General features: G+C 41.8%; 1 protein-coding gene across 1 annotated transcript in view; it reads right to left on the reverse strand.

The window, feature by feature from the left end:
* Nucleotides 1–14,973, reverse strand: part of Col4a4 (collagen type IV alpha 4 chain) — a 101,317-nt gene extending 86,344 nt beyond the window's left edge. Inside the window, exons 1-3 of the mRNA XM_090354940.1 lie at nt 14,929–14,973; nt 11,081–11,123; nt 7,938–8,015 (exon numbers count right to left, since the gene is read on the reverse strand). Of these exons, the coding sequence (XP_090211066.1) occupies nt 7,938–8,015; nt 11,081–11,123; nt 14,929–14,969 (162 nt within the window). The 5' untranslated portion in view covers nt 14,970–14,973. The remainder of the gene's footprint in view (nt 1–7,937; nt 8,016–11,080; nt 11,124–14,928) is intronic.
* Nucleotides 14,974–15,305: the final 332 nt, after the last annotated feature.

A 15,305-nucleotide genomic window follows, 5' to 3' on the forward strand; every position in this document is an offset into this window, starting at 1 on the left:
GGGGCATCTGGGTTGGTTCCATATCTTTGCTATGGTAAATAGTGCTGCAATGAACACTGTTGTGCTAGTGAATTTAGTATGCCCTTGTTTCTGGATGGTTGGGTAAATGCCAATTAGTGGAATTGCTGGGTCATAGGGGAGCTCTATGTTTAGCCTTTTGAGGAACTGCCATACTGCTTTCCATAGTGGTTGAACGAGTTTGCACTCCCACCAACAGTGTAGTAGTGATTCCTCCTGGCCACATCCCCTCCAGCATCTGTTGTTATTAGTTTTCTTGATCCTGGCCATTCTAACTGGAGTGAGGTGGAATCTTAGAGTTGTTTTGATTTGAGTTTCTTTTATGACCAGAGATGTCGAGCATTTCTTCATGTGTCTATAGGCCATTTTTATTTCTTCTTCAGAGAAGACTCTCTTTATGTCTTTGGCCCATGTTTTAATGGAATGGTTGTTACTTTGGAGATTAGTTTTGGAGTGATTCAATTTTTTGAGCTGTTGATATATTTTAGATATGAGGCTTTTGTCCGTTGTATGGTTAGTGAAGATCTTCTCCCATTTTGTAGGCTTTCTAATTAATTTACTAAGTATGTCCTGTGCCATAAAAAAGCTCTGCAGATTGGCATAAGATGGCAGCGGTTCAGTGTAATTCGTTCTACTTTCTTTCTACATCAAATTTTACCAGTCTCACTTCCTTGTCTACTCGAGAATACCATCTGAATAGAAATGTCACTGAATTTTCATTATTGTTTGGTGCAGCCTGCTACTACTTAGTATTCCTTAAGATAGTGTCTTCTCAGGCCAGGAGTTTGGCCTAGTGATAGCTTGCTTGCCTAGCATGCATGAAGACCTGGGGTCGATTCCTCGGTACCACATACTTAGAAAAAAGCCAGAAGTGGTACTGAGTCTCAAGTGGTAGAGCTCTAGCCTTGAGAAAGCCCAAGGATAGTACTCTGGCCCTGAGCTCAAGCCCAGGACTGTCAAAAAAAAAAAAAAAAAAAAAAGATAATGTCTTCTAGCCTCTAATGGCCTCTGGCTTTATATTCATATTTGATTTCCACTCCAGTATCTTGGTCACTGTCTTGGATGTAAATTTCTAAATATACTGTCACATCTTGCTTAACTAATATTCCTACAAGTAAAATGTGAAGAGAAACAGTACTTTAATGACCTTATATGTTTTATTATGCTACCATTATCCTTTTTCCTTTTTTGTTTTCTTGAATGCTGTCATGTAATTGACAAACTAGACACTAGGTGTCACTAAAATACCATTGGAATCTTCAAGCAGGTCTTTTTTTTTTATGATTGTTGTTCTTTTTTTTATTGTAATTAATAAAAGGGTTACATGATATTTGCCAGATAGAAAGCAGGTCTTAAGGGGCTGAATTTTTTCCTTCCTTCCTTCCTTCCTTCCTTCCTTCCTTTCTTCCTTCCTTCCTTCTCTTTCTTTCTTTCCTTTAATGAGAGGGGGTGGTAATGGGGTTGGAACTCTATTCTCCATGTTTCTAGACAGGCGCTCTCACCCCTGAGCCACATCTCCATTCCAGCCTGCCTAAGCATTTTTTTTCATCACTCTTAAACTTTTTTTGATTTTTACATCATATTTTAAATGACAGGTTTAACAAACAAGTGTTCAAGAAGGGAATCTCTATTTACAATCATTGGGACTTCGTATTTAGAACTTAATCAAAATTAGGCTAAGGGTTTGTATGTCATTGAAACATATTAATTTCTGAAATAAAACATTATTATCTATAGAGTCATAGGTTTTTTATATCTATATAGTTATGTTTATATTTCCTTTACCATGTTCATAGCATTGGGTATGCAGATATTGAGTCCTTGCTCTTGTACTCTTTGGATTTAATAGCCACATATTAAGCATACCATGCGCCTTTTGTTCCTTAGGTCTTGACTTGTCTCACTCAACATGATTTGCTCTAGATTCATCTACTTCCTTTTGAATGCCATTATTTTATCTTGTCTGTTGGCTATGTAGAATTCCATTGCATATATATACCACATTTCTGTGTCCATTCATCTGCAGTAGGGTATCTGGATTGTTTCGATCGCCTCTGCCTAAGCATTTTTAACAATGAGTCCAGCATCCTCCTTTATTACTGAGAAAAGATCCCCATATATTACAAAAGAGTTATAGAAACAAATAACGGAAAAACATTGCACCAAGAGCAGACAATCCCAGAAAACTGGCATCTTGCTTTTGGATAGCTGACCTTTAGCATTAGCTGGAGAATACGTTTCTCTTGACATCAGCAACTAAATGTATACTAATTGGTGACCAAAGCCATAGGAACTAGTGCAATACTCCTCGAGGCTGTGGCTAGATGATTTCTAATTCTGTCAGATCCAAGTTCAAAGGTTAGCCCCAGCTCCCTTGCCTTTGCCTTCTATCACCACTTTGTCCACATGTTCCCAGGAACAACACCATACTTCCCACCCAGAGAACAGCAAGAACATTTTCCCCCTCTGATGCATCCCCAAGTCCTCTGAAAAGTGCTCAGTGTTCACTGGGTTTTTGGAAGTAGTGGCTGGCAAGTAAGACATTCAAAATCTCTCCCCCATGATCTGAGCTCACAGTCTCATCCCATGATTATTTTCTGAGTGAATGGAGAGCTGTTACCATTCATTACAATTAAGATGGCACAGCAGAGAAGTGACAGTGTAAGTATCTCAGTTGCCTGTCTCCCTGTGGATTTCCTGGTATTTGGAAATCCAACTTTTCTCTCCTTCCCTCTTGTGTGTGTGTGTGTGTGTGTGTGTGTGTGTGTGTGTGTGTGTGTGTGTGTGTGTGCGCGCGCGCGTGCGTGCCAGTTCTACAGCTTGAACTCAGGGCCTGGGCACTGTCCCTGAACATTTTTCCTCAAGGCTAGTGTTCTACCACTTGAGCCACATCTCCACTTCCTGCCTTTTGTGATTGTTAGTTGGAGATAAGATGGCACTGATTTTCCTGTCTAGACTGGTTTTGAAGCTTTTGATGCTTACTCCTCAGATCTCAGACTCCTGAGTAGCTAGCATCTTAAGCATGAGCCACTAGTGTCCAACTCTTTCCCCCTTTAAAATCGTAATAATTCCAGCACGCTTCCTAAGTTAGGGCAATGTAACCCTTGCCCCAGGCATCCTCTCAGTTTCCTGGACTATTTCCATGAAACCGTGCCATACTTGAAATGCACCTGTATCACCGTATCACGTGTATCACCTGTATCACTCTGGCTGCCTCAATGGGGGAGCTGGCCCTGCTCCTTGGAGCTCAGTGCAGCCCAGTCACTGGGCTCTGCACACAGCCACACCCGGTTCATGCCGGGTCACGGACATGGGCAATTCTTGCTCCACAAGTGGAGCAAATCACTGACCGTTGAAGGAAGCGACTGGCGGGCAGCAGGGATATTTCCTCATGCCTTCCCTGGCCCAGAGACATCCCAAACCCTGCTCAGAAAACAACAAACAAACAAAACCCGATAACTACCTAGGACATTCTACCACTGATGAACTAATCCCTTAACGTGCATTCATTTGTTCCTAACAGGAAGTCTTTAGGTAAGCTGAGCCAATATCACAGCCAGGAGGCAGCAGGCTGGCTCCCACCAGGGTGTGTGTGTGTGTGTGTGTGTGTGTGTGTGTGTCAGCTACACACTAGGATTTAGAGAAAATCCCTTTGCCTTTACAAAAGGTCCTCCATGCCCAAGGGCAGCTTCCAGTCCTTGCCCTCAGCACAGAATTGTCCAATGATAAAAAATGAGCCAGAGCGGTACTGGAGGACGAAGGTATGCAAAGAAACACATGCAGGTACGCGTGCGCGCGCGCGCACACACACACACGCACACACACACGCACACAAAGAAGTTATGAAATGTCACCTTTGCAAACTTTTAGTTGTCACGAGATTTAAAAAAACATATTAGCATAAAGTAATTTCACAAAAGAGCATAATTGTGACATATATATAATGTATTTATTTACTTTACATTATATCTATATTAATCCTTCTACATTAATCTTATCTACATTAATCTTACCCTCTGGTCCCCCTTCTTTTTACCAGTTTTTTGTGGGTTTCTTTATGTGCTGTCACTGGACTTTGCTTCCTTTAAAATTGATTCATGTGAACTTCAGGATGTTAACCCATCATTGTTCTGAACCATTTTGTCACTGAAATTACAGAGTATCCCTAAACAAACACAGCTGTGTGTTTGAGGAGACAGACTTATAATTCTGGGTACAAGTGATGGTAATGAGAGGAAAACCATGACCACAAATTAAAATTCCTCATGTAAATTCCATTTCTATCAGAGCATGCAGGCTCCAAACAGTGGAAAGGATGTGTGAATGACATTTAACACAGAACCTACTTCAGTGACTGTCCTCTCAGAGGACAAGTGGGGTCGCTAATAGTTGATTTGGGATTTCAGGCCAATAAATCTAAGCAGTGTTTGAATTTGGAGCCATTTGATTTCCTGTGTGAGAAGTCACCACAGCATCAAGTCTGGTAACTTTGTAGTTTCTAGGCTCCCTTCAGTGACTGGTGAAATGTATTCATACCTTTTACTTTCCTGAAATAAACCAGAGAAGGTAATATAATGGAATGAATAAATGAATAAGACAGGGAATCAAACATAAGACAACTTACATTTTATATGGCTCAGAATAAATTTTTTGAGTAGTTATTGTTTGTTTCTTTATTCTTCCCTGCTTCCTAAAATGTCTGCCATAAAGACTTTTCTACCTGGGCTTGGTCTGGAACTATGATCTTGTGTAACTCACCCTCTGTCCCACCTAGCTACAAATCCACATTTTTTTTTCTAATCAGAAATAGTGTTTTTGCTTCTTATACAAGGGAAATGCTGCATTAGCTACCATAGGTTTATAAGTTCTTTACCTGCACAAAAGCAGGGATGTGAGGGCTTCCCCCCCACACTCGGCAGGGTGGGGATTCCTTCTTGGGGGGTGCCCGGCAGTGCCACCAATGGGCCTGGCAGCCCAGGGCTCCTGGAATCCAGTGTCTTCCCATTGCAATTGTGCCCTGGAAGCCAGCGCTGCGATCCAGAGGCTGGCCAGCTACTGAGGGCTGAGTGTCCACCTTCGAAAGTGGGCTCAAAGATGCCCAGCCATCCCCAAGTTCCAGCTGGAAATTGCCACCCACCCCGAAGCCCGCACAGGAAGAGCAGAGGTTCCTGGCTCAGTACCACCTGCTCCACCCCCACCAAGCCACCACCTGGGAGCTAGGACAGGCACAGAGATACAGAGACAACTCAGTTCCCACTGCCCCCCAGCCTGCACTGGCTTGTGACTGTTGAACAGCCCTGGGAACTAGAAGAAAGCCCTAGGGAGCAGACCAAAGAATCCAAAGCCAGGGTCCTCTGTAACTGCCCAGCTGAGTTCACTAAGTGTCGCCAAGCCCAGGTGTTGGAACCTTTGTGTAATTATCTTTCCATGCCCTTGGAGCAAGAACTAGAGGTGAAGCCAGACACCTGGCTCAGCCAGGCCTTAGCAAGTCCTCAGAGAACACCATCTTCTACTGTCAGCTGCAAGTAATAATAATAACAACACCTGGCTTTCTGGGCTGTTTGGGGGATTGACTGGGCTTTTGCAGGCCTTGGCACTCTTTGGGCTGGAAATGGACGTTCCCCGGTGTAATGGCCACTGGATGAGCCAGGTACTGTATGTAGAATGCTAAGTGGCACTCCACACCTCCAGCCACCAGACGGAGGTGTCCATCGACTATGGACAGGGTGGTTCAACGGCTAGAACAACTTCAGCCTCATTTAAGTGGGACGGTGGACTAAACTCCCCCAGGGAACAACGGTTCTGTTCCATGGCTCCCCCTCCTCCCCCTTCTTGCACAAAATCCACGCCATTTCCTCCCTGGGCCTCGAGCCCAAAGATCTTACCATTGAGACGCACAGGTGGTTTGTTTTGTTTTGTCTTGTTTACTCCCTTTATGGTAGTTGTATAAATTTGGAACCTTTGCACTAATAACCTCACACAAAATCCAGAGCTGTTTTTGTTTTGTCTGTCATTTGTGAATGCACATGGAAAAGCTACAGGGCTTCTTGTGTATCTTAGTTTTTAGGGTCCTAATTTGAAGTTTCAGCTGCTTAATTTTCCTAAGCTCAAGGTAAATTCTGTTGTCTCAAATTTTGGTTTTATTGATGAAAAAAATAGTTTGAACATAAAAAAATTGGATGTTCCTAAATCTATGTGCCAGTGATGGTATATAGAGATTCCCTTCTTGAATAATGTGTTTGTTAAACATGACATTTGAAATAAGACGTAAAAATCAATGTTAATGAAATCTTTACTTATAAAAAAGATTTGATGTAATTTATGCTAAAAAAAAGTGTTAGCTGCTGGGAAAGGTGATTGATACCTTCCATATTTTGGGGAAGCAACCAGAGAGTGGAGCTAAATAAATGGCATGAGACTCTGTCTGGGAAATAACTAAAGTAAAAAGGGACTGGGAGCCTGAATCAAATAGTAGAGAATCTGCTTAGTAAATGCAAGAACCTGAGTTCAAACCCCAAGAGCTACAAAATAATAATAGGAATAATAATATTATTCCTTCTGTGTGATGGCCAAGCAATACAGAAGAGAAATACCCAGAACATTTTCTCAGGAATGCAATGTTTTGCAGCAGTAATGTCTGATCCCTATGGAATCTGAGAGCAAAGCCCAGCCCTGTGTGAGGATATGGAGGCTGTTTAGGCCTGAATGGTTGTGATTCCAAGGGTCATATGTGGATGTCCCAATTCCCAGTACATTCTTGCTGTACAGATGGGAGCTGGCAGCTCACACCTGTAATCTGTGCTACAGGAGAGTGTTTTAAAACAGAAGAATATTAGACCTAATTCTTCAGCACAGATGTACCAGTGGGCTGTGGGTGACTGTGGGTGAAAGCTCGGGTAACCCGACAGGCAGTAACACAGTGCGTCTCTCCACATGGAGGAATAACTAGCAGCCTGGGGGCCCTGAGCACAGTCTTGGGTGGAAGTGAGCTGGACATTAACCTGTGCCTCAGTCTCCCAGGGGGTAGTCAGTGGGCCTTGGCCTTGGAAGCATATAAAATAGTGTCTGGAAAATTCTGACCATGCAATAATCATAGTTACTATGGTAAGGTATCTTATGGTGCTCTCTACTGGAGAGCCTTCTAGCCAAGGGTCTGGAAGCATTATCTAACACGGTCACACAGGCTTTTGTTCATCACACTGTTCTAGTTACTTGGGAAGCAGAGGTGAGGAGGATCACAATATGAAGCCAATCTAGGCAAAAAGTTCATAAGACCCTGTCTCAAACAACAAGCAGGTATGGCAACATGTACCTGGGATACCTGCCAATTACAAAGCCATAGGGATGAGGATCATGGTTCTGCCTGCCTACCCCCCCACCCCCGACATCAAAACAGGAGACCCTACCTAAAAACAACTAACACAAAAAAAGAGAGTGCTGAGTGTGTGGCTCAAGTGGTAGAGTGCCAGCTTAGAAAATTCAAGGCCCTGAGTTCAAACTCCAGTACACACACACACACACACACACACACACACTATTATGCAACCCAAATATCCGTGAGGCAACTTAGTGTGCCTGAGACAATGTCAGGACCCCTTCTTAATTAAGAGGTTCCTATAACTAGCATCATAGAAAACCTGGGACTTACACTGCTGCACACACTCTATTCTGAACTTGGCATTCAGTCTGCAGGGACTGTGATCAGGTTGTGAAGAATTTTGACTGTCAACAATATTACCAACTACTGACATGAGCTATGGATCTGAGATACATGTTAAATATTTACAGTGGTCCAAAATCCAGCTAAGCTGTCCCTGTTAAATATTCTCAATGGTTTAAAATCCAGCTAAGCTGTCCAGGGCTTTTTGTTTCATTTTGATTTGTGTTTTGTTTTGTTTTGTTGTTTTAACATCACTTACCTGAGACCCCTTTTCAGGAAAACACAGGCAAACCGAGCAATCTCTTCCTCCACAAGGACCAACATATTTCTTGCCAGTCTGAAATGTAAAGCAGGCTGTTAAATATACCAACCCTCACCATTTAGTTGAGCACTTAAGATATGAACTGGAATGAGCATTGAGTTAATCTAGCTTATGGAAATTTCATAGAATCCTACTGCCTTTGGATTCATGAGAAGTAAACACACACACACACACACACACACACACACACACACGCGCGCGCGCACACACAAACGCATGCATGCACACACAGACAACTGTGAGGCACTTACATCATGGCATAAGGTAGGAAGATTACAAGAGAAAGAAGCTTCCAACAATAAGGAAAATATCTTAGAAGAATATCATTGGGAAAAACAAATCTTCCTTCAGAAGTCACTTTGGTAAAAAATGTCTGCGGTTTCTGTCTCCCATTTGGATTTAATTTACTAAATAGGAAGAGTCTTAGTATACTCAACCTTATGCAAACCATTCACACCCAGTTGAATCTAATTTAAATGACATTGTCTCTAAACATCCTCGCTCTGCCTCCCATATCAGCTAGAAATTGTCTCCTTCATTGAGTTTTCCTGAGAGCATTTCTCTGGTCCTTTTGTGCTCAGAGTTAAAATAGTTCTTCCCATAATTTCCTGATACTCGAAGATGACCTTATATACTCCAAAATAAAAAAAGAGGAAGGTATGATGTTGAACTCCTATCATTATAGCTACAGTATACATAGGAGAATCAACATGCAGCCTAGCCTGGACATAAATCAAGATCTGACTGAAAAAAAAAAATCGAGAAGTTCTGGCAACATGGCTCAAGGACTAGAACACTTTTCTTTTCTTTTATTTTATTTGCCTGTCCTGGGGACTGAACTCAGGGCCTGAGCACTGTTCTTGGGCTTTCCTCAGGTTAGTGCTCTAGCACTTGAGCCACAGCACCAGTTCTGGCTTTTCTATACATGTGGTACCGAGGAATTGAACTGGGTCTTAGTGCGTACTAGGCAAGCACTCTAAAGGGGCAGAGCACTTTATAGTTCAAAGCTCTGAGTTCCAGCTCCAGTACTCCTCCCACCCAAAATTTATTTTGAATTTTGGAATATATGATTTTTGAGTTCTGACTACCCATGCGATGTAGGAATACATGAATTCTAAATCCAGATAAAGTTAAAAGTATTACTACCCAGGGCAGATTGGGACAGGATTCAAAAATTGAAAGTAGCCAGCTCATGCACTTGAGTTCATTCAAGGTTGGAACTGATTGAATGTGTTCACTGAAATATCAAAATAACCAGAAAAAAAAGGAGTGCATTGATTAGGCGGCTTGATAAAGACGGGTTATTTATTTATTTTTTTTTGAAAAGCATTGCAGAGCTATTTGTAGTAAGATTCCATTGCAAGAAGAATTATTTTTAAAAATAGATCCAATAAATACCCCACTAAACATTTAGGGGATCTCTAATTTAAAGGGGTATTTCAGATAATAAAAACATTTTAAAATACAGGTGAATTCACCACAACATACACCACACACACAAAGCAAGAAAACACAACACATGTCTATACAAACTATACCACCACACAGATGCACACAAAAAAACGTACCACACATGTATCACCTATGCACCTAACACACCAAACACATACACCATACACATCATACACCAAGCACATATCCACCATACTACATACATAACACATACATACACTACACACACCACATTTGTACCTACTCCACTATAATCACACATCATATAGGAACGTAATAACACGCACACTCTCTCTCTCCAGAGGCAAACTGGAGACCCAATGTGCACACACACATCCTTCTGTTGAAGTTGTTTCATTTCCCTCCATCTATTGCTCAGTACTGCATCATTTCCACACGAGCGTGTACCTCAGAATCATTCTCAAGTAACTTCTAGAGCTGCGCTGAACAGGAAGTACTACAATGTGCTAACCACTCCAGTGGATCAACGTTCAAATCACTCCCTACTGTAGAAACTGAGTACAACTCAGCAATGAGTGCCTGTGTGCATCTCTCTTCATGCATGTCCGCATTCTTATGGATGAGACATTCAAAAAAGACATACTCCTGTACAGGTGTGAACATTGGAAATCTGATGGATAACGCTGATTTGCCTTCACAGATGCTGCACCCATGTGTGTGTTAACTTCCTTTCACATGCAGTTACTAAAGACCCAGTCCTGGCATGGTGTTTCTAGACTATTCCACGGCTCTGGGCAGGTCCAGGACAGAATAGTGTTTGATTCAGAAATGACATTCTTTTCCAGAGACAATGGGGAGCAAAGGTAAAACATTCAGGATTCAGTAGATAAAACAATATAAAACAAAAAAAGCTTAGAAAATGAGAAGCAAGACAGGTAAGTACAAGAAAATGGAGTCATGCACACAGTGCTGTGCTTTTGCTGGAAATTATAGCAAGACGTAACAGTGGATCACAGAGTCTTGAGCAACTTAAAAGACAAATCATTGGCAGAGCCAGGGACCAAAGGCTCCTTGTTTCTTAATTCACATGTTCGGTCTCTAACTTACGGGGGGGGCGGGGGAGGAAGAGGAGAAAGGTCAGATTCCAGTTTCATTTGCTTTAAAAAAAAAAAAAAGACCTATGATTTCTTGACCCCCTGAGGTGAGAACCTCAAGCCAGATGAGTCCTCTCCAGCCTGAGTTACAGGCTGCCTTAACAGGGGTTCCAGAAGCTTTCAAGGATGGATTGAAGAAGATACTTTCCTGAGGAAGCAGAAGGAGGGCCTGTTACAAAGTGTTTTGGGCTTATCCCTCTCCTGAACTGGAATATTTGATTAAATAGCCTATCTTTGATTTCATCTTGAAACGGCCAAGTGGCTTCTTGTCTGTCTCAAAAGAAGAAAAAGTCTTTAAAGAAAGGATTGCATCAGTTATAAAATAAAGACATTTGAAATACCTTGGTAATGCCATCAGCAATTTTGATCACTGTTACAAAAGAAACCTTAGAATTCATCTAGTCTAAATCCCCAATGAACAGGTGAGAAAACGGTGTTGCGGAAACCAACTGCTTCTAACATAACAAAAACCATACACCCAATTTAGTGAATTCTCAGAATTCGTATACTCACCACATATGTGGGTTGCACAGAAAACAGAAGAAGTACAAGTGACCTAGAGAGAAATCAAAATTCACATTAAACTGTTTATTTTTCATGTGAAATGAGCTTGCCAAAAATAAAGTAAACTAAATAGAAAGAGTAAAGGAATTCAATTCCAGAAGGCTTCTTTTCATTTCTGATAAGCTTCTATCACAGGCTGGATTGCTCATCTGTGCCAAGACCTGACAGATGTTTATCCTCCCTCATCCTTTCCTTTGCCCTTTTTAACCAATCAAGAAAGAGAGATTGCATGTCTGCCCTTGTGCTGGAATCCTCTGAAGGTGAGACGGGAATGGCCAGGGAGCAAGGGGAGAGGACTCCAGTGGAAATCAGAGGGGAGGGGAAAGGTCACAAGTGTGTTCAGGGACGGTGCTCAAACCAGGATATCCTATATGCCACTAAATGGGAGCCACTGCAAGTTGGGGGATGGCAGTAAACCAAGCTGGACTGGGAGAATGGCAAAAGCAAAAGGATGTGAGACCGTTAGGGGAGAGTTAAGCAGTCTAGGGCCTTGGACATGACAGAGAAATCTAACTGGATAGCAGCACTATTATAAACTTTAACAAAGGAAAAATAAACTTTAAAAAAAGGCTACCAATGGACCAGGAGTTTGGCCTAGTGGTAGAGTGCTTGCCTAACACGCCTGAGAACCCAGGTTCTATTCCTTGGTACCACATACACAAAAAAAAGCCAGAAGTGGTGCTGAGGCTCAAGTGGTAGAGTTCTAGCCTCAAGAAAACCCCAAAACAGTGATCAGGCCCTGAGCTCAAACCCAGGACTGGCAAAAAAAGGCCACCAAATATTCAAAAATGTTTGTTTGCACCCCTACTTATCAAAAACCCTTCAGTGTTTCAACCTTCAGTTTGATCATCTCATTTGTCCTTGAACAGTTGATGGGGGCTGGATTTTTCATCTACCCTGTGGGAGGTCGAATTGAGGGGAGTACTTGCATGGCGGCTTCAGAGTGTCTTTTCTTCACTGAAGCCCATGTTCTTTCACTATCTTTAGATAGTTGTACAAAGAGGCTTCAAGGCAACACATACTTTATCAGTACATTGCACGTTGGACCAATGGTACCCTTACATTGATTTCCCCCATCTCTTCCTTCCCTACTCACTTCTTCAGGCCCCCTGAGGAACCCCCATTCTACCTGAGCCTCCTTTCTCCACCTTCTAATTCTTCCTCCTGAACATCTAACATCTGACAAGAAGATGGGCCAGGAGATGGGTCTGGCATATATATATATATATATATATATATATTGCCAGTCCTGGGCTTGAGCTCAGGGCCTGAGCACTGTCCTTGGACTTTCTCAAGGCTAGAGCTCTACCACTTAAGCCTCAGCACCACTTCCGGCTTTTTTCTATGTATGTGGTACCGAGGAATCGAACCCGGGTCTTCATGCATGTTAGGCAAGTACTCTACCACTAGGCCAAACTCCCGGCCCCCTGGCCTATATTTTCTGCCTTCCACCTGAAAGTCCCCCTTGAGCCTGGCATTCTACTGGAAGTCACAGCTGCAATCAAGGCCAGGGTAACATTTTTAACATAGTCACTCAGCAACTGAAGAGCAAGTAGGGAGGTCTTAAATACAGGGAGTAAATTATTTTAAATTCTTTTATTAGGGAAGTTCTTACAACTTGGGTCATTTGTAAGTCAAATACTTTGCATCCTACACCCCCCCACAAAGATCTTGCCACCCCACTATTTTGGCCTGTTCTTTCCACTTTGATAGTTAAAAATTGTAAGTTTACAAACCATCCACAGTTAAAAGCATTTCAGTTTCATTCTCTGCAACCAAAAAGAGACTAGACTTCATTTCTGAAATGAGAATGCACTCACTGCCCATCTTCCCTTCGTTACTGTCCACAGTGGATATTCAACATCCTCTGAACTCTTCAGATGGGTGTTATTTAATGCTCATGGTTCCCCATACCTTTTCAGTCACATCTAACAGTCAGTCTCATCTCAGCTCCTGTTGGCTGCCATCATTCTTCACCATCAACATAATGTCTCAGAGTATCTGACATGGATCTCACTGGTGAAAAGCAGGGTCATAAGGCTGTGTTTCTGAGCACTGGGAGAATTTGATTCTGTGCTTTCCCCAGGTCCTAGAAACCACCCATGACCTATTCTGTATTCAGAATCGGAATTACTGCCTGAATTACATTCAGCTAGAAAGGTTGACCGAGTCTGTCTTGCTGCCTCTCGATGGCCTCTCCTTCTGTAATCTCCTGAGTTCTAAAGAGCCTTGTCATGACTGGACCAAACCAGTGATCCGGAATCACCCTTTACTCAAGATCAGCTGATTGTCAATCTGAGCTGATCTGTAAATTAAACCTCCCTTGCTATGGTCATAGAACACATTCACAGACTCAGACACCTATAGGGTGAATAAACTCCACTGTATTCATGAAGTGCTTTGTCTTCACTAATTATAGGGAGGCTTTGGGCATATTAAGCCTGGTAAGAAAGTAAGAACACAGGGCCTTTATGTGTGCAGCTGTGGGAGTACATTTCAGGGGTAAGAGAGAGCACTAGTGTTTAGTAATAAGTCAGTCATAATGCAGTGTATGTTGGCACATGCCCCCGGTTCCAGCTACTCTGGGGCAAAAGTAGGGATGATCCTGACCCAAGACTGGCCCGGGCAAAAGTGTGAGACCCGATTTGACAAAAATAAATAAGTAAACTTACAGCAAAAGTACTGTGGGTATGGTTCAATGTATAGAACACTTAGCAAGTGTGAGGCCTTGAGGATTATACAAATACAAAACAAGTCATACGGAGCAGGATAATGTCTAGCTTTCTTCAACAATTTGGCTTCTTGATATAGGACATGTTCAGATCATTTACACCAACAGAGTCAACATTTTGAAGAAAAATCTAGATAAAAATCTAGATAAAAAAATCTTACCAACTTTAGCTATGGAAACAAGAGGGTTATCTTTGTTATTGTTGTTCTTAATGTTATTTATTTTCTCTTTTTATTTCCCCTTATGGTTAATTTCATGTGCTTACTATATCTGACTTTGTTACCTGGTATATTGTATATACATTTATTTGTTTATTTGAAATAGGGAAGGGAAGGGGGAAACAAGATAATAGGAGAGGGTGGGGGAGGGAAATGGGGACAAAAACATGAGAAGGGTATCAATGTGTGAGAAGTAATGCACCCACTACCTGGTGAATGTAACTGCAACCCCTCCAACAAAATAAAATTTAAACAACAACAACAAAGCTCTAGGCCATAAATGCAATGATAAATAATTGCAGTCAAGAACTGGGAATGAATAACTAGTTCTCAAAACTCAGTGTTGAAAACTGCCCTAAGTGACCCACATCAAAATTGTGCTCTTTTGTTAAGTACTAGCAAAGCTGATACAATTCTGTTAGTATTGATGACAACTGTTTCTGTGTCAAAAGCATTAAATAATTTTTGAATCATAAATAAAGAGTTACAGAGGGGCTAGTAGTTTGGCCTAGTGATAGAGTGCTTGCCTGTTATGAACGAAGACCCGGGTTCGATTCCTTAGAAAAAGCCAGAAGTGGTGAGAAAAATCCAAGGACAGTGCTCAGGCCCTGAGCTTAAGCCCAGGATTGGCAAAAAAAAAAAAAAAAAGAGTTACAGAGCTGCATGTGCCTCCCTAGTAACTACACAGAGGAATCAAGTAGATGGTGGGAAATGTGTGTGTGTGTGTCTGTGTGTGTGTGTGTGTGTGTGTGTGTGTGTTGAGGCTACAAACTAAGACTTACAATTTACTAGATTCAGAAGGGTGAATCTTGACTAATCTTCCACAACATTAAAAACGAAAAACTTACCATGAATCTGTGATCACGAGCTTGGTCCATCTCAGAAACATCCTCAAGTCCACAGATGAACACACAGGTAAGACTCACAATTTCCCTTCTCTTCCCTTCCCTCCTCTTCCTTTCCCTCCTCTTCTCTTCTCTTCTCTTCTCTTCTCTTCTCTTCTCTTCTCTTCTCTTCTCTTCTCTTCTCTTCTCAATTGTCGTTGATAGATGATGGTATGTCCTGGATTAAAGTGTACATGTGGTAAATATAGACATATCTCTCAAAATGCAGTACAGTCAAGTGTAAATACTTTTTATTATCCTGACAGTAATGGAAAAATATGTTCTAAACAGGAATTCCTTTTTTCTAACATAACACAATCTCCTTACTAATTGCTAAACAG

The sequence above is a fragment of the Megascapheus bottae genome, chromosome 21 (assembly GCF_031878675.1).
Source record: "Megascapheus bottae isolate mThoBot1 chromosome 21, mThoBot2.hap1, whole genome shotgun sequence".
Taxonomy (NCBI): Eukaryota; Metazoa; Chordata; class Mammalia; order Rodentia; family Geomyidae; genus Megascapheus; species Megascapheus bottae.